Genomic DNA, 23707 nt, shown 5'->3' with positions numbered 1-23707 from the left:
GAGACAGGCAATATAACTTAGGAGACCCCCCGCTACTGTCCTGTGAAACTACCAAGAACACACCAGTCTGTTCTCAGAGGCAAAGACAGGAGCACTTCATTGTGAAAGGAAACTCCAGCACCAGCTACAGCATTTCATGTGGAAAGACCATGGGCTCTGGAGTCAGAAGATTTTACTGTCCACCACTGACACTTCTTAGCGAGATCTTGGACTCTTTAGTCAACCTTTACACCCTTATCTATAAAATAGAGTTTATAATCCTATTTATAAAACATTTCAGATGATTAAAGGTATCAAATGATAGCCCTCCTCCTGGATCACAGTATCTCAAACTGAAGAACCCACTCTCATCTTAGAGCCTTTTGCATGAGCTGCTTCCTCTGCCTAAATGTTTCTCACTGATTTTTACTTCACTGGTTTCTTCTCATAGTTCAGGTCTTAGCCTTCTTAAGAAAAATGTCCTTTGACCACCCATTCTTCAGCAGCCATGCAGAAATCTCTATCATATGGTCTTATTTCCTTCATGGTACTGATCATCATCTTGTTATGCACCATTTTCCTGTTTTCTTAAGGGTTTATTGTATCATGTTTGCCTTTTTCTCTTTCCAGTATAATGACAGCTCCAGAGCAGGAGACACACTTTTTATCTGATTCAAAGCTTTATCCCTTGTACTTAGCATAAGGTCTGGCACAAACTAGGTGACCATCCAGTGTTTCTGGTACAGTTGGCTAAATGCATGGTAGGGACTCAATGTACATCTTTTCCTTTTCTATTCCCTGTTTCTGTCTCCAGAAGGAGAACGAATGTGGTCAAACGCAAAAGTCCTTGGGGATATTTTGACTGGCAAGCATTTGTACCTCTTGCCCTTTTGCTCTCAAGCCAAAAAAAAAAAATATTTCCATGAAAATTAATGTGAAAAGAACAAACAGAGGGCAGCTCTATTATTAGAATGTGTGTAGCTTTTGGTCTGTAACAGAATATTAAGAACTTCTGCTTTTTCGGGCTATTTAAAGTGACGCATAATGTTTCCCAATTTATGTTTTGATGCCTTACTTCTTAAGCAGCCCAGTTTATGTAGTTCTAATACCTTAAATTAGGAGATGCTCCTGGGACATCCGTATGTTCCTGTATTCTTAATCCCTTAAAGAAAAACAGAAATGAAACAGATTGATACCAGCTCCAGAACCATGTGAGTGAAGACACTCAACAGGTTGAAGAGCGAGCCCATATGGCAGCACTTAGAATTTGATAGTCTTAATTAAGCAATCTGCTCACCAGCATCACTAGCAAGAAACCTGGCATGATGGCTGCCCTTATTCCCTGCCACCCAAAAGACATTTTCATTTGTGTGTATGCTGGGTTATAAAAATTGCCATGCATGGAGCACAGTCTGCAGTCATAGGATGTTAGCACTCAATGGGACTTTAGCAATAGAGCACAATATCCTTAAGGTGGATTGTCTGGCTTTTGCCAGCCCAGCATCATTTCTTTCCTTGAGGGAATAGCATCTCCATTTCCCCAGGCCAGGCCAACGGAAGTACAGAATTTTCCTGGATATAATAACTGGCTTAGGGACAAGTACGTGACCCAAGTTGGCCCAAGAACAGTTAGCTATGAGATATTTGCTGGAACGCTGGGAAAAAAGATTCCCTGGGTTTCTGAGCTGGAAGAATAAAAGACTGGAATTGCTGGTGGTCATCTTGGAGGGAACCTCTCTGAGAGTGAAGACTGAGGCCAATAGTATAGAAAGCAGAGCTGGGGGATGAAGGGTGACATTGCTGATGTTATTAGAGCATCTAGATCCAAGTGGTTCTAAAGCTAGCTCACAATGTGAAATTTTGAATCATGTGATGTGACATATATTTATATATATCTTTTATTTTTTTTTCTTTAAGTGGAGTCTCGCTCTGCCACCCAGGCTGGAGTGCAATGGTGCAATCTCGGCTCACTGCAACCTCTGCCTTCCAGGTCCAAGTGATTCTCTCTCCTCATCCTCCCAAGTAGCTGGGACTACAGGCGCCTGTCACTACGCTGGGCTAGTTTTTGTATTTTTAGTAGAGACAGGGTGTCAACAAGTTGGTCTCAAACTCCTGACTGTAGGTGATCCACCCGCCTCAGCCTCCCAAAGTGCTGGGATTACAGGCGTGAGCCACCATGCCCAGCCGTGAACTGACAATTTTATATGGTTTTGCTCAGGTTACTTCGAGTTGTGTTACTGCTGATTACAACCCAAATAGCCCAACTGATGTGCTCTCATTATACAAATAAGGAAACAGAGGTCCAGGGAAGAAAATGTCATGCAAGGCAATGTTAGAGCTGGGAGCAGACTCCAGTGATTCTGCTTCTCTTTTTGAAAAACTCTTTTAGATGCCTGCTGGTACCTTGGAGCTCTCTGGGCTCTCCTCTCACTTATTTCATGTTCAAGTGCTCCCCAATATACTCCTGTCTCCCATGTTCATCTCTCCTCTGACATGCAGACCAACTGTCTCCATCTCAGAATTTCTGAAATGCCTCCATGCCAGCCTGAGCCACACCCAGTCATCTTTTTCATCCTCCTCCTATTCTGAACTTCCAGATAGCCAATCATATTGTCTAACCACATGGTTCCCTTTTCATAAATTACCTGTGTCGACAATTCAAAACACTGAAGACAAATTTCAAAGTCTGATCAACACCAGCCAGCCCATGTCCTGTCATCTCTTAGCACTGTCTTCTGCTTCCTTGATGGTGAACACATATTGTCAATAGTGTTACTGATATGATAGAAACAATACAGCATCAAAAACATTAAGATGGTTTTGTCTTCTATGGAACATTATTTGATTCATGCACAGTGTTAGCAGTAATGGTGACTTCATGAAGGTGAATTTAGATGCCCATGTGGGACAGGCAGAGTTAACTGGAAAGCCTACTGGATATCAGAAAGATAAACACTGGAGGGCCATAGCAAGCCTTCGGCTACAATTAGCCCTATGCTGTTTCCCACGGCTAACATTTCAGGGACTATTAGAGATCAGCCACTATACAAAACACTTTACATAGATCAACATTTTTTAAAAAGTATTTTAAACTATTATAGGTATATAATAGTTGTATGTTTTTGCAGTATACCTCTGATGTTTTCACATAGACATACATGGTATAATAATCAAATCAGAGTAACTGGGTGTTCATCACTTCAGACCTTTATCATTTCTCTGTGTTAGGAACATTCCAATTCCACTTTCTTGGGTATTTAAAATATATAATAAATTATTGTTAATTTTAGATACCTTATTACTCTGCCAAATACTAGATGTTATTCATTCTAGCTTCATTATTATACACATCCCCACTTTATCCTCCCTCCCTGGTACCCTTCCAGCCTCTTAAAACCATCACTCTGCTCTCTGTCTCCAAGAGTTCAATTTTTTTTTTTAGCTCCCACATATGAGTGAGAAGAATCAGCATGTATCTTTTTGTGCCTAGCTTATTTCACTCATTATAATGTCTTCCAGATCCATCCATGTTTTTGCAAAGTATAGAAGTTCATTCTTTTCTTCTTTTCTTTTTTTTCTTTTTTTTTTTTTTTTTTGAGACAGAGTTCTGCTCTCTTTCCAGGTGCCAGGTTGGAGTACAGTGGCGCAATCTCGGCTTACTGCAATCTCCACCTCCTGGATTCAAGCAATTCTTCTGCCTCAGCCTGCCTAGTAGCTGGCACAAGCCATCACGCCCAGCTAATTTTTATATTTTTTGGTAGAGACGGGGTTTCACCATGTTGGCCAGAATGGTCTCGATCTCTTGACCTCGTGATCCGCCCACCTCGGCCTCCCAAAGTGCTGGGATTACAAGCGTGAGCCACAGCACCTGGCCGAGTTCTTTTTTACGGCTACACAGTACTCTGCTGCATATATGCATCACAGTTTCTTTATCCATTCGTCTGTCCATCCATACTTAGATTGCTTCCAAATCTTGGCTATTGTGAACAGTGCTGCAATAAACACGGGAGTGCAAATATCTCTTTGATATACTGATTTGTTTTCTTTTGGCTGTATACCCAGCAGTCTCACTGCTGGGTCACATGGTAGTTAAACTTCTAGTTTTTTTGAGGAATCTCCATACTGTTCTGCACAGTGGTTGCAGTAATTTACATTCCCACCAACACTTTATGAGGTGTTCCCTTTCTCCTCACCCTCACCAGCACTCATTACTGCACATCTTTTGAATAAAAGCCTTTTCAACTGCAGTGAGATAATATGTTTTTACATTTTTAATTTGCATTTCTCTGATGATTAGTGATATTGGGCATTTTTTCATATACCTGTTAGCCATTTGTGTTCTTTTGAGAAATATCAATTCATATCTTTTGCCCATTTTTAATGAGATTATTATTTTTTCTATTGAATTGTTTGACTTCCTTGTATATTCTGGCTAGTAATCCATTATTAGATGGTGGTTCTCAAATATTTTCTTCCATTCTACAGGTTGTCTCTTCATTTTGATTGCTTCCTTTGCTGTGCAGGAACTTTTTAACTTGGCACGATCCCATTTGCCCGTTTTTGTTTGACTTTCCTGTACTTTTCAGGCCTTAAGAAATCTTTGCCCAGACCGATGTTCTGGAGTATTTCCCCCAATGTTTTCTTGTAGTAGTTTCATAGTTTCAGCTTACATTTAAGTCTTTAATTCATTTTGATTTGCTTTTTTTTTTATATGGCAAGAGATAGGGGTCTATTATTCTTCTGCATAAGGATATCCAGTTTTCCCAGCAGCATTTCTGAAAAGACTGTCCTTTCCCCCAAGGTATGTTCTTGGCACTTTTGTGAAAAATGAGTTCACTGTAAATGCATGGATTTCTGGGTTTATTATTCTGTTCCTTTGGTCTACATGTCTGCTTTTATGCCATTAACACACTGTTTTGGTTACTATAGTTTTGTAGTATAGCTGGAAGTCAGATAACATAATATCTCTAACTTTGTTCTTTTTGTTCATGATGGCTTCTGCTATTCTGGGTCTTTTGGGGTTCCATATACATTTTAGGATTACTTTTTCTTTTTCTGTGAAGAATGTCATTGGTATTTTAATAAAGATAAAGTTACAGATCAAACTCCTTGTTCTACCCCTTCCCCATTTCTCACTACTGCATTTGACTTATATTAAAAAAAAAAAATCTGCTAAGTACAGTGACTCACACCTATGATCCCAACATTTTGGGAGGTCCAATCAGGAAGATCGCTTGAGGTTAGGAGTTCAAGACCAGCCTGGCCAACATGGCAAAACTCTGTCTCTATTAAAATTACAAAAACTAGCTAGGTGTGGTGGTACACTCTTGTAGTCCCAGCTAGTAGGGAGGATGAGGCACGAGAACTGCTTGAACCTAGGAGGCAGAGGCTGCAGTGAGCTGAGATTGTGCTACTGCACTCCAGCCTGGGTAACAGGGAGAGACTCTGTCTCAAATAATAATAAAAATGATGATGATAATAATTCTGCAGTGTAGCAGTTATCATGCATAGATTAATATTTATTCCTCAAAACAAACTACTGAGATTGCCACCATCATAATATTAATTTTCAAGATGAGAAAATAAAACCATAGTGACTTTTTTTGTTTTGTTTTTCCCAACTTGCCAAAGTTACTTAGCTGGTAAAGGATCGGCCTTAGATTTGACCCAGGCAGCTGACCTCTGGGGTCTATGCCCTGAAGATGATGCAACATTGCCCAGAAATTGGGAATTTCTAAAGGTGAAATTCAAAATGTTAATGATAAATTCCTTTTTTCAAACACCTCCAATTCTTATACTGAGCAGCCAAACAGGACATATCTATGAGACAAATTTCGCCCCAGGGCCAACAGTATGATACCTCTGGTCTATCTATTTCTTCCATTCTACTGATAAGAAAACTTATGCCAAGGGAACTCCACCTGTGTTTAAGTTCCTAATCTGGGAAAGCCTTCTCACTCTGTTACTTCTTGTGTTTCCCATTCCTTAAAGAACAAGTTAGGGCCCAATTCCAATGGAAAGATCCCTAAACATTTTGTTATATCTGTCTTTGATGTGTACATATGTTTATTTCTTATCCTACAGTCATTTTATTATAGTATTTCACATTTGTTAGGTAGGTAGTATAATGCATTTATGAGGTTCCCAATTATTATTATTATTATTATTTTTTTTTTGAGATGGAGTTTCGCTCTTGTTACCCAGGCTGGAGTGCAATGGCGCGATCTCGGCTCACCGCAACCTCCGCCTCCTGGGTTCAGGCAATTCTCCTGCCTCAGCCTCCCAAGTAGCTGGGATTACAGGCACGCGCCACCATGCCCAGCTCATTTTTTGTATTCTTAGTAGAGACAGGGTTTCACCACGTTGACCAGGATGGTCTTGATCTCTTGACCTTGTGATCCGCCCGCCTCGGCCTCCCAAAGTGCTGGGATTACAGGCGTGAGCCACCGCGCCCTGCCTCCTAATTATTATTAATTGACATTACTAGATTGTTACAAATAAGTTGGTAGGCGGGAAAGGAAAACCTATAAAAGCATTACATTTCTATGGAGCTCTGTTTAAATATAGGAAAAACTCTTATTAACATAAATAGGAGTCCACATTCTAACCTGATGTATCATCACCTTAATAATGACAGAGTGAATTAGGCAATGCCAGAGTAATTTTCCTTGGCTCATCACAACAGACGAAAATGAATACACTACTTGAAACCCCAATCTTGTCCAGCTGTATCCAGACTACAGTGCAGGTGATGTTATATAACCTCACTAATCAATTAATTGGTTTCCCAACCTGAAAGTAAATACTAAAAGCTTATGTGAAGGATGACTAGAAAACGATAAGTGAATTATCATTGTTATTTTTAAAAATCACAAGAAAAATGAAAGCAAAAGTACAATAACCTAGGAAGCTCTCAAGATAGAGAATGTAGACAGATAAAAGTCTAAGGCAGCTTGAACTCAGGAAACAGGCATTTCTCCACCTGCGAGGTTGGAAAGTTCATCCATTTATTACTATCCAAATGAAATCTTTTCAGCAGGGTCAAAAGGGCCTTTATTTTGACATTTAATTCACTGAGGATGTATTTCCTCCCTTAGGATGCAAAATACCTCTCACATGCTTTTTCATTAATTGCCTTCATTTTTCAAGTTCCTTGCTTGATTTATAGTCAATTAAAAGCACCCTCAAAAGCCATGACTCATGTATATTAAGTACAAATATGATTAATGTGATTCCACACACTGCATTGAGGACCTGGCTGCTAACCAAGGTCAGTGTCATCGTGACATGACCAAGCAACGTCTTGGTGAAAGACACTCACAGAGAGGGTGGAAAGCTAAGAGTGAAGGGTCATGGACAATCTGGCACTGGATCCATCCAAATCAAAGAAAAAGCTAATTCTTCTATAATACAGAGAAAAGATGAACTTGGCTATGAGCAGCAACAAATATGCAGCAGCAATTCTCACTATCTCATCCAGGTTGATAAAAGCGATAGGAAAATAAAGTGGAAAATTCCCTTGATATATCACCACCAACATTAAAAAAAAAACAAAAAAAAAAAAAAAAAACCTAAGAGACACTACGACAGAGAACTTTGGATAAAAACCAGGGCCCTAAAATCCTGGGTACAAATTTGGACACCACCAATTACAAGCAGTATGATCTCAGGTTCATTGCTTTACCTAGCTCAGCCTCTAAAGTCCTCATCTGTAAAACAGGCAGATAAGAGTACCTTTTCCCCAAGAACTGTTGTGAGGCTCAAGATGGTCCTCAACACACTAGGGAGCACAGAGTAAATGTCAGTCATCAAGGACAGGGAGGCCATAAGGGTCCACATTCACAGAAGCTTGCGTGCCAACATATGTTCCTAATACGGTTAGGCTTTGTGGCCCCACCCAAATCTCATCTTGAATTGTAATCCCCATAGTCCCCACATGTCAAGGGAGACATCATGGGAGGTCACTGAATCATGGAGGCGGTTTCCCCCATGCTGCTCTCATGATAGTGAGTGAGTTCTCATGAGAACTGATGGTTTTATAAGGGGTTCTTCCCCCTTATCTCAGCACTTTTCCTTCCTGCCTTTTTGTGAACAAGGTGCCTTGCTTTCTCTTTGCCTTCAATCATAATTGTAAGTTTCTAAGGCTTCCCCAGCCATACTTAACTGTGAGTCAATCGAACCTCTTTCCTTTATACATTACCCAATCTCAGGTAGTTCTTTATAGCAGTATAAAAACAGGCTAACAAGAGCCCAGTCTGGCCAACATAGTTAAATCCTGTCTCTACTAAAACTGTAAAAAATTAGCCAGGCGTGGTGACGCATGCCTGTAGTCCCAGCTACTCAGGAGGCTGAGGCAGGAGAATTGCTTGAAACCAGGAGGCAGAGGAGGTTGCAGTGAGCCAAGATCATGCCACTGCACTCCAGCCTGGGTAACAGAATGAGACTCCATCTCAAAAAAACAAAAACAGACTAATAAAGTAAATTTGTACCAGTAGAGTGGGGTGCTGCTATAAGGCTGCCCCAAAATGAGAAGGCAAATTTGGAACTGGGTAACAGGCAGAGGCTGGAACAGTGTGGAGGGCTCAGAGGAAGACAGGAAGATGTGGGAAAGTTTGGCACTTCCTAGCGACTTGTAAAATGGCTTTGACCAAAATGCTGACAGTAATATGGACAATGAAGTCCAGGCTGATATAGTCTCAGATGGAGATGAGGACTCGTTGGGAACTGGAATAGAGGTAATTCTTGCTTTGCTTTAGCAAAGAGACTGGTGGCATTTTGCCCCTGCAACAGGGATGTGCAGAACTTTGAACTTGAGAGAGGCAATTTAGGGTATCTGGCAGAAGAAATTTCTAAGCAGCAAAGCATTCAAGCATGACATGGGTGCTCTTAAAAGCATTCAGCTTTATGTATTCACAAAAAGATGATTTGAAATTGGAACTTACGTTTAAAATGGAAGCAGAGCATAAATGTTTGGAAAATTTGCAGCCTGAAGATGCGATAGAAAAGAAAAAAACACTTTCTGAGGAGAAATTCAAGCCAGCTGCAGAAATTTGCATAAGTAACATGGAGCCAAATGTTAATCGCCAAGACAATGGTGGCAGGGGGGTGGTAAGAGGGAGATGTCTCCAGGCCATGTTAGAGGTCTTCAAGGCAGCCCCTCCTATCACCAAGGCCTGAGTCCTAGGAGGAAAAAATGGTCTCATGTGCCAGGCCCAGAGCTTTGCCACTTTGTACAGTTTTGGGACTTGGTGCCCTGTATTTCAGCCCATGGCTAAAGGGGGTCAAAATGTAGTTTAGGCTACTGCTTCAGAGGGTGTGTGCCTCAAGCCGTGTTAGATAACACATGTGTTGGGCCTACAGGTGCACAAAAGTCAAGAACTAAGGTGTGAGAACCTCCACCTAGATTTCAGAGGATGTATGGAAACACCTGGATGTTCAGGTAGAAGTTTGCTGCAGGGGCAGAGCTCTCATGGAGAACTTCTGTCAGGGCAATGCAGACGGGAAGTGTGGGACTGAAGCCCTCACACAGAGTCCTCACTGGGGCACTGCCTAGCATAGTTGTAAGAAAAGGGCCACCATTCTCCAGACCCCAGAATGGTGGATGCACTGACAGCTTGCACTGTGCTTCTGGAAAATCCATAGACACTCAATGCCAGCCCATGAAAGCAGCTGGGAGGGAGGCTGTACCCTGCAAAGTCACAGGGGTGGAGCTGCCCAAGACTGTGGGAACCAACGTCTTACATCAGTGTGACCTGGATGTGAGACATGGAGTCAACGGAGATCATTTCAGAGCTTGAAGATGTGTCTGTTCCTGCTGGATTCTGGACTTGAATGGGGCCTGTAGACACTTTGGTTTGGCCAATTTTTTGCATTTGGAATGAGTGTATTTACTCAATGTTTGTACCTCCACTGTATCCAGGAAGCAACTAACTTGCTTTTGATTTTACAGGCTTGTAGGTGGAAGGGACTTGCCTTGTCTCAGTTGAGATTTGGTACTTGGATTTTCGGGTTAATGCTGTAATGAATTAAGGCTTTGGGGAACTGTTGGGAAAATGTGATTGGTTTAGAAATGTGACAGGGACATGAGATTTGAGAGGAACCAGGGGCAGAATAATATGGTCTGGCTCTGTGTTACCACCCAAATCTCATCTTGAATTGTAATTCCCTTAATTCCCACAATCCTCACGTGTCAAGGGAGAGACCACAGTGAGGTAATTGAATCACGGAGGTGGTTTTCTCCATCCTGTTCTCATGCTAGTGAGTGAGTTCTCATGAGAACTGACAGTTTTATAAGGGGCTCTTTCCCCTTATCTCAGCACTTCTCCTTCCTGCCACCTTGTGAAAAATGGATTTTGCTTTCTCTTTACCTTCTGCCATGATTGTTAGTTTTCTGAGGCCTTACCTCAGCCACGCTGAATTGTAAGTCAATTAAACCTCTTTTCTTTATAAATTGCCCAGTCTGAGGCAGTTCTTCATAGCAGTATGAAAATAGACTACACAACTCCTAACATGCATATGCTTGTCACATTACCTAGAAACACTCACTCTCTTTTGTCAACATGGGCATGTGGCCCTTCATGAAAAAGTCTCCTAAGAACTATCCATGCCTCTTTGGAAACATTAACATATTAAAATTTCAGAAAAATATCAGAAAAGTCAAGAGTAAAAAGGGTGACATAAACCTAATGCCTTAGATCAATGGTTTCCACAAAAGTGAGGTAAATAAGAATGTTTTTTACATTTTTAACAAAGCAAAATTTACTCAAAGAACTGACTTTTCTTCTGTAACTAGTCTTTACTCTTTTTATGTTTATTTTTGATGCCAGGTGACCTTTTAAAAGAAAAGCCTGGCAAAAGTAAATGACGGTAGTATTTTTCCCTCCCTTCATTTACTTATATTTTTACAATTCATATCCAGGCTTAGCAACATTTCTTTAAAATATACTCTCATCAATCTAAAATTTAAAAACACTGCTAGTCCATGAAGTTAAAATGCACTGGAATCATGGCTTTAGTTGCTTCTTCATCTCTTCATATTTTTAATGGCCAGCATGATTTTTCTTCAAAATTTCAGATGGCCATTATAAGAAAAGTGGATCTAGCTAAGGTCTATGAATAAAAGTAAAGATAATTAATAACAATAGTAACAGCAATAATAAGAATGACAATAATACTCAGCAGCTTCCATTTATTTGTGACTATGTTCTACGCATGTTTTCCATTAGTTGATGCATCAGCTCTAGAAGCAGGGACTGCTTCTTCTTACAGAGATGAGGTAATACAAACGTGGAGGATTCAAATAACTCACTCATGGCCACGGAGCTAATATATGACTGTGTGCACATTTGAACTCTAGTTAATATGAGTTTAAAACTCTGTGATTTTCACCACAGCATTGTAATCATTTGGAGGAAGCAACTGGAGCCTATCTTTACTAGAACCATCAGTAGGTGCGCTCCCTCACCTAGTGTTTCTAACATGGCACAGGGAGAGAAGTTTCTAGTGTTTCTAGGAAGTTAATTCTGTACAGTGGGAAGATTTCTCTACTAAGGAGAGCAGGACATAGTCACAGGTGCATGACCTTGCTCTCCTGCTTAAACTGACCAACTTCATCCTATGTAGGCCCTAGTTGCTCTGAGACAGCTGGCTCCTTTGTGGTCTATTTCTGTCTCTATGTCTCTTTCTGACATAGGCAGCATCATTTTGTTAGGATCTTTGTACAGACTGTGATCATGCAACAATATCCATGTGTTCTTCTATGTTTGCCAGCCTCCTTTGCAGTTAGGTTGGCTGTATGACTAGATCTTATAATAGAATGTGAGCAGAAATGATACATGGCCACTTTGGGGCTGAGGTAGGTAAGCATCTGCAGTGACCTCCCCACACTCTTTCTTATCTCCCTGTCTGCCAGCTCAGTGATAAAAGCTAGAAGCTACAAGGTGCCAGGACCAAGTTGAAAGTAGCCTGGGATATCAAGTTCCTTCATAGAGGGCAACCATTGGGAGGAGATTTACCCAGGAGGGCAGCCCAACTGCATCCACATGATCTGAGTGAGAAATAAACTTTCATTGTGTTAAGTCACTGAGGTTGTTTGACCCTATGGTTTAGCTGAGCCTGCTCTGGTTAATGTAAGTTCTTTATTAAACATGTGAGGCAAGTTGTATTGTAGGTAAACTTAACTGCTGTGATTTCTGTCTGTTTATCTATGTGTCTATGTTTGCATGTAGGTGGTCTAAGAGAAGTGACCCATAAAGAATGAAAAGGGCAAAAAAAAAAAGTACAGTTCTAATAATGGCTAGGTGGTCAATGGGGGTCTCCTTTCTGTACACCAAAGGCTGGACTCATCCCCTACTACCAGAGGCCGGAGGTCAAGGGTATGGTTTCTCCTAATGAGCTCAATGATCACATATTCCTCCATTTGCTGGAAAAAAAATCTGTCTGCGCTGATGGCAGCAAAGCAGAATATTCTGTTTTATAATTTTGCAGAATGTAGGACAGTCAGGTTTTATCACTTGGCATCTTCCCAACTCAGCTAGGTGGCTGGTCAGTTGTGCAAGACAGCTATTCTTCTAAGACTGGGGATCTTCTGTTCCAGGTGTCAAGCTGTAACCAGGGTTGCTGTCCAATTCTGGTGGTACCAAGATGTCAGCTCCCAGAATCACACAATTGTCATGTTTGGGGAAAAGCAAGAGCTACCATGCTGGGCAATTTGAGGGAGCTGTGGGCACCTGGCCTCTAGAAAACTCCTCCCATAAACTTTTTACACATTCCTTTCTGAGTTAAAAGACCTTAAATGGATGCCTGCTTTCTGAGATGTTGCCTTCTAAGCTGACTTCTCCTTTTTTCTTGTACTTCTTATTGAAAAATGGGAAGAATCACGTTTTCCCAGATAAACTTTCAAGGCTGAGATGAAGCCAAGAAAGTTTTACCCAAGTTCATGAGTTGGGGGCTTTGCATTATTCTCTGAAAGATGCAACAAAGAGCCCCCCAATTACGTGAGAAGAAATAGCTGAATGCTATATTTTGATCCCAGCAGCTTGTTGAAAAATGGCTTTTTTAAGACGAAAGCAAGTCTAGTTAGTGGAAAGGAAAGTAGAATAAAGAGTGATTCAGATGTGAAGGAAATAAAAGGCTTTAGAACAACTGAGAGAAAGATGTATCAGAGATAACAGTGAATAAAATATTAGGGAAATAAAAGGAGTGGAGGTGACCATTAGTAACAGTTAAAGTAGAAAAAGATAAGTCATTGAAAATTGTGGAGGAAGATGAAAAAGGATGAAAGGAAATATTACTGTCTGAACAAAGACAGCAGGAAGCCATCCACAGAATAAACATTTCCCATAACCTGCTAAAAGCTGAACACAGAATTGGATGAATACAAGTCCAGGGTAGGGTAGATATACTATGTCTGTCAGGGAAAGAGACAGCACTTTCAGACAACTTTAAAGAAGAGTGAAGAGAATAGACATAAATTGATTCATTATGCTATGCTTACACGCTCTGCAACACAAAAGTTCCCAATGATTCATAACCAAAGCTCTTAAAATTGCAAAGATAAAGGAATACAAAGATCAAATGTCATGAGCAGGGCACAAGATGATGCTACTAGTTTTCTTATTGTGTACAACACTGACCCATATTCATATGACACTAAACTATCCCTAACCATTTCCTGGATCTTTGGTATGCAATGATCCAGGAAATGGTAATCTAAGCATTTTAAATGTTTTGGTTCTGTTTGGTTCTTTTCATTTTTCATTCAGATTTAGCCTTGTGCCAGGAGAGTCTTCAATTCGATAGCACATACAAGTCATTGGTTTCTTAATTAACCACATTTTTCAGAGACAGAAGGGTTTTGTTTTGCATTATAAGAAATACATGAAATAATCTGAGAATGAGAGAGACAGAGATTGAGAGAGAGAAAGAGAGGGAGAGAGGTAGAGAGACTAGCTTAAAATATTGGTTGGTTAGGTATAAAAGTACATTCAACATGTGGGGCTTTTTAATTCCACTTGCAAGTGGAATAAAGCAAAGCACTGTTCGTACTTCTGGAAATCCAGATTTTCCTAAATTATTTTCAATAGGGATTCTCAAGACTATGACAAACTTCTTCCTCATTTAGCCACAATTAACCTTACCTGAAGTCTCTACAGGTAATGAACATAATATGTTCATTGCTTTGAGGAGAACTTGAAAGTCCCTAACCAGATCTGCTCTGTATTCTTTGTTAATCTAGTAATATATATGGACATATGGTTCCACTGAGAGGGACTAATCAATGCTGACCCAACAATTCATACACAATCATAAAAATTTTAAGTGTCCTCAATTCTCATATCACTGACTTTTTCTAAATGTGTTATCATTGATTATCAACCTAGTCCCATTTAGCATTTACTAGCTTACCCAGAACCAACAACCATAACCCACTTAATTACTTAGGGGATTAAAGCACACGCGCGCGCACACACACACACACACAACTGTGATAGTGGAATGTACAGTATTGCCTACTTTAAATTAAAAAAAGATTCCCCAAAGTATGATTGTTTCCAGCTTCTCAGCAGTGAAATAAAAGCTGTTTGGTATTGTGAAGATTACAGAAGCAATCACATTTATAGGTCTACTTTGCATACCAACTCTATTAATTTCCATACTCAGGGTGGTTTCGCATTTCCAAGCATGTTAACATAGATGCCATTTGGGATAATCACTTGGAAAAAAAAATAAAAGGAAGACAGAGGAAGAGAGGAGAGGAGAGCCAGAAAAATGGTTCTCACAAATCAAGTTCTGTTTGAAATATATTGATTCGGATAAATACAAAAATGAAAAGACGAGTGAGGGTTTCTGATGGCCTGACCCAGGAGTTACACTCAGAGATCAAATTAGCAGGAAATCACATATTGGAATTCACTTATTGTGCCAGCCCTGCACCTTGTCATTACAGACTCTAATTATTGAAATGATTTCATTGGCGTCATTTCATCAGGAGGTGCATGGGCTTCACCTTGGACAGCTCCCTTGATGCTCAACAGTGCATCTTCATTATTGCGTTCCTTTCGACTCTAAGAGTGTATCCCAGCCTCACCAAATAATCCAGTCAAGTGTGCTGTTTTCTTTCTTCATTTCTTTCCTTTAAACTTCCCAGCCACATAGTATAGGACTGAAGGAACTTAGCTAGTGTGGAAGGCAAACCTGAGACAATAAGGGCCAATGTAGAATCACCTTCCTTGATAAGACCTTGGAAAATCTGATCAGTTTTTATTCTTTTTTTTTTTCTTTTTGAGACTATCTCACTCTGTCACCCAGGCTAGAGCGCAGTGGTACAATCTCGGCTCACTGCATCCTCCACCTCCCAGGTTCAAGCGATTCTCCTACCTAAGCCTCCCGAGTAGCTGCGATTATAGGCATGCGCCACCATGCCCAGCCAAGTTTTGTATATTTAGTAGAGACAGGGTTTCACCAGAGTGCCCAGGCTGGTCTTGAACTCCTGACCGCAAGCCATCCATCTTCCCTGGCCTCCCAAAGTACTGGGATTACAGGCATTAGCCATCATGCCCGGCTGCATCTGATCAGTTTAGATCAATTGTTCCCATATTCTTCATTTCCAATCAGTAAGCAAGGCACTCAATAGCCCACGATTAAATGGCTATCTGTGTACCATCAAATTTAAATTCTATTGTGCTAAAACTGTACTTGTTATGCATTTAGCAATGTACCTGAAAATTTCTTAAAGACAAAATAACATAATATTGATATTAAAAATATAAAGAGATCATAACCACAGATATGAGGGATGCATATTTTAAATAAATCAATTGGAATTTGAGAGGATTCGAGTTTAATCCATAGAATAATTAGTGGAGGTTTAGAATCTTTCTAAAGACCACCTTATTAGTCTTAAGAATAAGAGTTTTTGATTCTTATGTCTAAAAATCCCCAGAAGCCAATGTCACGCTCTTACCACTATTTTGATCTAATGCTATGTATGAGAAACTATAGGTAGAACAGCAATCGGCAAGAAGGCAATGATTTTGCTCTTGGGGGTCTGCCCAGGGGAAATGAATTTCATTTCCTTTGCACAGTGTAGAACTCTCGTTGGAGGCTGACAGCACCCTTTTCTGGGAGCAGTTTGGAAATACTCACTGATGATAAAATACTAAAAAGAGATGTATATCACCTATTAAAACCTCTAAGTTGGCCAGGCCCTAATTCAAGAATTTCCACCTGGGTCAAGCAGTGATATAAGAAAAATAATCAGGAAACACTTAGTTTAAGAAATACCACATCCTGAGGCACATTCATAAACACTGGTAAATTCAAATATGAGAATAGTCTAAAAGCATCTTCGAGTGTCATTGCTTACAGTTTAGAATTGACTGGTCCTCAATGAATTCAGCTGGCTGATTGATATGGAACACTTTCTGCTGAAATCCAGGAGTGCAGTCCAAATCTTCTGCAGATGTTAGCAGCAGCACCTGAGAAAACCAAAGCCATCAATGTTTTAATAGCGGCTTATGTGTTTGCCCTGCTAACTTTCACCAAATCTACAACTTTCAGAAATAAGCTGAGGTTCTGATTTCATTTCCCAAATGAAGAGGTAAGTTGATGCTTTTCCAGTGGCTGCCAACAATTCTTTTTGGCACTGAGATTTGGAGAACACACAAATGGGAACAGCTGCTGCAGTTTCCATTAAGTTGCAGTTAAAGAAATAACTTCGTCAGATTTTTACACCTGCTACGATTCTCACCATGGTTTCCATGTGTGAAATTATATTACAGAAACTGTCAATTTTCCATGATGCCTAAGCTAAACTCAACTTCATTTTTATACAAGCAAAGAAGCACTGTCATCTATGAAGAGGAGAACAGAGAAAATGAAACTATTCTGTTGGAATTTACTTCTAAAAGGAATCCAGGGCCTGTTAAACCTTCACTGTGGCCCAATATGGCAGCCGTGAGCCACCAGTGGCTGCTGAGCACTTTAAAAGCTGTAGGTCTGACATTGACATGTTGTAAGTATAAAACGCAAATTGGATTTCAATGTCTAAACAAGGAAAAGAATGTAAAATGGTTAATAATTTTATATTAATTACATGTTGAAATGACAATATTTTACATATGGTGCTAAACATATGTTATTAAAATTAATTGTACCAGTTTTTATTCCTTTTGTACATTTGGCTACTAGGAAACTTAAAATTTACAACTGCTTTCAAAGGTGCAGTTTTGTCTTTGCAGATGCTTGAGACACTTCATCTAATGGTCAAAAAATTAGGTTATATGATTTGGAAAATAATGTATGGAATAGATGTGATTCTCTCCAGGGCATGGTGTAACTTAGTGAAATAAGAAACGGTCTTAAGGTTTAGTAGGCAAAGACTGTAAGCTCATAAAAGCAGGGATTACCTCCTCCCCACCACCAACCACCATTTCTACTGAGCATCTACCACACACACTGGGACAGAGAAGAGGCTCCATGACACTTAACAAATGAAAGGTACCATTTTTGAGTCTTATTATTTGGCCATCACTGTGCTAAACTCATCATATGCATAAGCTATGAAATATGTACCATTATAAGGTATATTTTACAGAAGATGAACCTGAAATTCTAGAAAGATTAACAAGCTTGCCCAAGATCATACAGTTAGAATGGGTGGAGTCCATATCTGAACCTAGGTTCAAGTGTCCTGAAAGGCACTTTCTTAGAGAGCCCTGCCCATACCCCTCAGACCTGCTGTGTCAGTGTGCAAGACTTTGTTTTTTTAGTTTGTTTTTTTTTGGCTGAGATATGCCCCTAAAACTTGTGGAAGGGTATTTTATCTGAGCATGGTGGCAGAAGACATTATTTGGAAATTAACATCCTGGGAGTGGCCCTGAACCAATAACTGATGGGGAATGGTGTGCAAACACGCCAGCTCCCTCACCCCTCTGGTGAGATGACTTGGAGGTATGCATTTTTTTCTCACCGTTTCCACCTGGGACTGCATGCCAACGTCTTTCAGAGTATCTGGCTTGATAACTCACATTCATTACCTGCTTTCTCTTCTTTGACTTATTTCCTCATTTTCTATTGGTATATTTCTATCTTTTTAACTTTAATTTTTTTTGACACTGGATCTTGCTGTGTTGCCCAGGCGGGAGTGCAATCATGGCTTACTGCAGCCTCAAACTCCTGGGCTCAAGCAATAATCCTCCCACCTTAGCCTCCCAAGTAGCTGAGACTATAGGCACTTGCCACATGCCCGGCCAATTTTTCTATTATTATTATTATTTTTTTTTTTGTAGCGAGGAGGTTTCACTATGTCACCCAGGCTGCTCTCAAACTCCTGAGCTCCAGTGATCCACCCACGCAGCCTCCCAGTGTGCCAAGATTACAAGCGTGAGCCACTGCACCCAGCTAGCATTTTTCTTAAACCAACCTCTGCGATCACTCAAATTGGTTGCACTCAAATCCTTGACTCCATGTCTGTTTCTTAGAAAACAAAACTTCAACATCAGACCTCAATGTCCTAACTAGTGCACACAGGGAGTTGAAGAAAATTCATTATCATCCCTACCAGAGAACTCAAAGGAGTGTCAAAAGGTTGGAAGCTGTGGAACCAAAGCTTCTCTCTAAATACCAGCCCTCTGAAGTGCACTGAACCCCAAAGAAGGAGAGCAAGAATCAATCTCAGGAGGTTCACCATGTGGCTGGCCTGCGCAACATCAGAGAAATTGAAGTGGTGGAGTCATCACCCTGACCAACATCATCGCCCTCAAATCTAAGGGAAAAGAATGCTGTAGTCTGCCATCTGTAAAGTTCTGCTTGTGAATCATGGATTCTCTTGTTTTGGTAGCAGGCTCTCGTTAGATCACCCTGCAAGCAATCATAACGCTGGCATCCCAAGTAGCACATACACAGAATGCAGATCCAGGAGTTAGAAAAATCTGCTGGTGATTTTGCAAGCAGAAAATCTATAATTGGCCAACATTAATTCAGTTAAATAGCAAATGGTCAAGGGTCACCTCCAAACACCCACTGCCTACAATTATGTGTTAACCTTCTAACTGGCTAATTCTGCTCTCAGCTCCCAGAGCAGGAAACTGGATATCCCATAGGAAGTAAGAAAGGTGAAATTTCTCCTGGAATCCTGAGCATAAAAAGTCAGGACTGAGAGAAGGCACAGTTAGTGGTGAGAAACAGTATTCCATGGGTGACCTGTGTTCTCCATCTTTGTCTATCTGTGGCTCAGTCTCGGAGATTACTTGGCAAGGCCTATTCAGGATTCCTCTAGAGTTACAAAAAATAAATAAATAAACATTTTTCAGTTGCTGACTCTTAGGAAAGTGGGGAGTGGTAGGAGAACTTCTGAAGGTACAATTTTATCTTTACAAATTCTTGGGACACTTCATCTACCAGACAAAATTAAAGTTAAATGATTTGTAACATAAAGGTACACAGTATACTCCTAGGCCAGGGGTGACTTAGTGAGGTAAGAACTAGTCAAATCACTCATTCATTCACTCACTCCTCATGCATCATTCATTCACTTATTCACAAACACCTGCTAGACTCCTGGGATTCAGTGAGGACGTTGCTACACATCCAAAGCAATGACAAAAGTGCTACATAGAATAAGTAGTTGACAATTGTTCAAATATAATTATGGTCTCAAAAAGAAGAGAGGCATTAACAAATCATAATTTCAGTGATTCACCAAAATTAGAATTTAACTTAAAAGGAAAATACGGATCTCTTTGGGGGCATGTAAAAGTTGGGGTATAGGGAATTCTAACTTCATCTAGGGTATCAAGGAAAGCAAAACCACAAAAGAGACATTTCTACTGGGATCTCAAAGACGGTTAAGAATTATCACTGGTCATTAGAGAAATGCAAATCAAAACCACACTGAGATATCATCTCACGCCAGTTAGAATGGCAATCATTACAAAATCTGGAGACAACAGATGTTGGAGAGAATGTGGAGAAATAGGAACACTCTTACACAGTTGGTGGGAGTGTAAATTAGTTCAACCATTGTGAAAGACAGTGTGGCGTTTTCTCAGGGATCTAGAAATAGAAATTCCATTTGACCCAGCAATCCTATTACTGGGTATATACCCAAAGAACTATAAATCATTCTACTATAAAGACACATGCACACGTATGTTCATTGCAAACCTATGTACAATACCAAAGACCTGGAACCAACCCAAATGCCCATCAATGGTAGACTGGACAAAGAAAATGTGGTACGTATACACCATGGAATACTATGCAGCCGTAAAAAACGATGAGTTCATGTCCTTTGTAGGGACATGGATGAATCTGAAAACCATCATTCTCAGCAAACTGACACTAGAACAGAAAGCCAAACCCATATGTTCTCACTCATAGGTGGGTGTTGAACAATGAGAACACGTGGACTCAGGGAGAGAAGCATCACACACTGGGGGAAGTTGGGGGGGTAGGGGAGAGACAGTGGGGGGTGGGGAGGGAAGGGAGGGTGGGGAGGGATAAGTTGGGGAGAAATGCCAGATATACTATGCACCTAAAGTAAAATAAGTAAATTTAAAAAAAAGAATTATCTGGGTACAGGGAGAAGAATACAGACTTATCTTTTTAACCAACACGCTCTTTGCTTACACATGAATTATTTTGTGGCTCTTTGAGTTTCATGTAACACATCATTGAAATTACAAAAATGAATTTAAAAATGACCCCAGGCTAATTCAGGACTTTCCCTGAAGCCACATATCTTACTACTCTATAGTGGTATAATGTTCTAGTTACAGCTATTGCCCCTTGATTTCTTAGCAAAATTCAAAACAGCATCTATGCTTGAACTTGCCACCAATATCTACACTTCAATTTTAATCAAACTAAGTTTAGTAATGGGATGTAAAGCATAAAGCAGTACCCCTCATTGTTGTAACAATTAGTACTTGTATATTACTCCAAAACCAGGAAAGCCCTTTCTCCAATATTATTAGATGTCACATGTATAAAGACATACTTTTCCCCAAACCCTCTATAAGTTTTCCAGAATGTTGCTCTGAGCATCATTCCAAATGTATCATCAATGCCATGGCAATAATTATCTTCCTCTATGGCATTTTTTTTCTATTTATGTATCAGTGAGTACGTAATAAATGAGAGGTAACCAAGACACATTTGAAAGCACAGCAATAATCAAATTCCGTGATTACCAAAAGATTTCTATTATCTAAAAATGACCATAAGCCTGCTACAAAGATTCATGTTTCAGACAGGCTATAAGCACAGGTCTAAGCCACACTGGTTGAGTGTGAATGTTGTTTACCAGGGGGCTGTCCATGGGCAAGTAGCCTTCTGTGTTTCAGTTTTCTAAGCTGAAAAACAGAAGTCATGGTATCTTTCGTGTAACGAAAATTAAGTGAGTCAATTATTGTAAAGAGGCTTAAGTAGTACCTGGTACATAGTACTCGCTCAATAAATGCTTGCTAATATTATTTCTAAGTATTATATCTAAATTCATATTCATGATTCACTGATATTCTCCAGGGAAGAGATTGAAAAATATTACCAACATATTGTTAACTCTTGTTGTTATTATAAAACTGTTCACGGAATAGACTGTTCAGACTATGCCCACGGATATAGCAAAGACCTGAATCAGACAGTAGAAGATCATGGGGCATCTGCATCTCAGGATCAGCTGCACAAGAAGAACATCAGTGACTGTTGTGATTAAGTTGTGTTACCTTTGTAGAACACCAAGCATCCTTTAAAGAGACAGATCTCTGAGCTCAGAGATCTGTCTTCCATGCAAGAGCCACTGACCTAAATTTATGCACCGAAAGCAAATTCTTAAATCACATTCTTCATATCTGGTTCTCTTTTTAGCTTCCATTTATTTGCTGCAGTACAGAACTTTCTATCTCAAAAAGAAAGGGTTTATGTTTATCCTGACAGGTACTGATTCAAGAATATAGCCAACTTTGGTGTTTGCTTCCAGAGGAAGGATTTTTTCTTTTTCTCTTTCAGACTGTGGGTTGCCAAATGGCAGCATATGGGATGGATGTGGCCAGCAGATGTGGTTAGTTTAGCCAGAGAAGCCTGTCATCAACTTAAATTATCATGTTATGTAGAGTGCACCTCTCCAAGGCTTCCTTCTCAGCATCACTCCCTGTTACCGTTCCTGCTCACTCAATTCAGTTAAACACTAGCCTGGATATGTAGGCATTTGAGTTGGAAACCTTTCCTTTAGACTTTGCAAATAACTCTGAGCTATAAGAACTCTCATTGTGATTAGTCTCTGGCTACTTGTCACAAAAGGAGCTATACCTGCTGCTACTGGCTCCATCACAACAATTTTAGCTGTCAGATTAAGCACTGGCCAGCAGAATAAGGGTGGAAGGACTCACACTTCTGGACATGCCCCCCCAATGTCCTGTGTGATAGATTCTCTTCCCTCCGAGGTGGAATTAAGGAGTCCCGAGGTGGCAAAGTCATCCAACAGAAAGAGCCCAGAAATCAATCAATGCACAGAAGACAGTTACTCAGGACAACTACCCCTCAAGACATATCCATGCAAGCCTGGGCAAAGTCACTGAGATTTGGCGTTGTTACAGCAGCTAACTGTACATTAAACATCAATGGAACAAGGGCAGAAAAGTCTTCAATACCACTGACGTCACAGATATGTCTCAGAGGCCAGTGAGAAATATCAGGACTGAAGAAAAATATGACACAAGTGTCTCCAAAGCAGCCACAAATAAAGAGAGAAACCTCCTGCCACAAGTAATTATCTCACCAGGCTGGGAACACTCTCAGGCTGTATCCCCTCTTAAGCCAGCTCCAAAAAGGTATTTTCCAAACAAACATCCTTGTGTCTCTGAGATCTTTGTTGTTTTCCTTTCTCCAACTCTTTATGCTTTTTTGCCATTAGTGTGGATGGACAGTTACCTTCTCCCTGCCACAAAACACCTCTGGTTGACTCTTATTAAAGTCAGTGTACTGACACCAGTTGGGAGGGTCTTAGATTTGTGGGGAAGAAAGGATACTGCCCCTGATTTGCAGGATGTAAACATACCATAGCAATGTATTTTGATTGATTCTTTGATTGAGTCCAGAGTCCTGGAAGGGTTTATAAAGGCACACGGCCTACAGGAAAAGCATGGAGCAATGTAGCATTCCGGGACATGTGCATGCACACATACACACACACACACACACGTACACACATGTGCATGTACTCACTGCCTGTATAAACTCACTTCACCCACAATCCTGCTGAGTCTGATCTCCTTAAAATGTTTCTGGGGTTTACAGCCCCAGGAACACAGAACACCTGACACCTTCTTGGTCATTAAGGTCAGGGACACTTACACATGAGTTTGTAGTTCTTGGGGAGGTAAAAGGAGTGACTACTTTTAGTTTGGTAGGTGGTATTGTTGCTTTCATAGGTAATTTGAAACCAACATTCAAGACGTTATTTCTAAAGGATGCTACCCAACATATTCTCCTCAAACTATAAATAGGGAAGCTGTATGTACAGGAATCTCTCAGAGATAGTGCAGGTTCAGGTCCAGACCAGAGCAATAAAACACATGACAATAAAGTGAGTCACATGAACTTTTTGGCTTCACAGTGTGTATAAAAGTTGTGTTTGGCCGGGCGCGGTGGCTCAAGCCTGTAATCCCAGCACTTTGGGAGGCCGAGGCAGGTGGAACACAAGGTCAAGAGATCGAGACCATCCTGG

General features: G+C 40.4%; 1 protein-coding gene across 3 annotated transcripts in view; it reads right to left on the bottom strand.

Moving 5' to 3' along the window:
* CDH13 (cadherin 13) overlaps positions 1 to 23707 on the bottom strand; it is a 1241014-nt gene that overhangs the window by 939529 nt on the left and 277778 nt on the right. For all 3 annotated transcript variants that reach the window (XM_032283885.1, XM_032283883.1, XM_032283884.1), the window contains exon 2: positions 16346 to 16457. In XM_032283885.1, the coding sequence (XP_032139776.1) occupies positions 16346 to 16457 (112 nt within the window). The remainder of the gene's footprint in view (positions 1 to 16345; positions 16458 to 23707) is intronic.

Source organism: Sapajus apella, unplaced genomic scaffold (assembly GCF_009761245.1).
Source record: "Sapajus apella isolate SASKATOON/1434 unplaced genomic scaffold, GSC_monkey_1.0 scaffold15, whole genome shotgun sequence".
Taxonomy (NCBI): Eukaryota; Metazoa; Chordata; class Mammalia; order Primates; family Cebidae; genus Sapajus; species Sapajus apella.
Note: the sequence above shows the minus strand (reverse complement) of the source record. Positions and strands in the feature narration are given on the sequence as shown.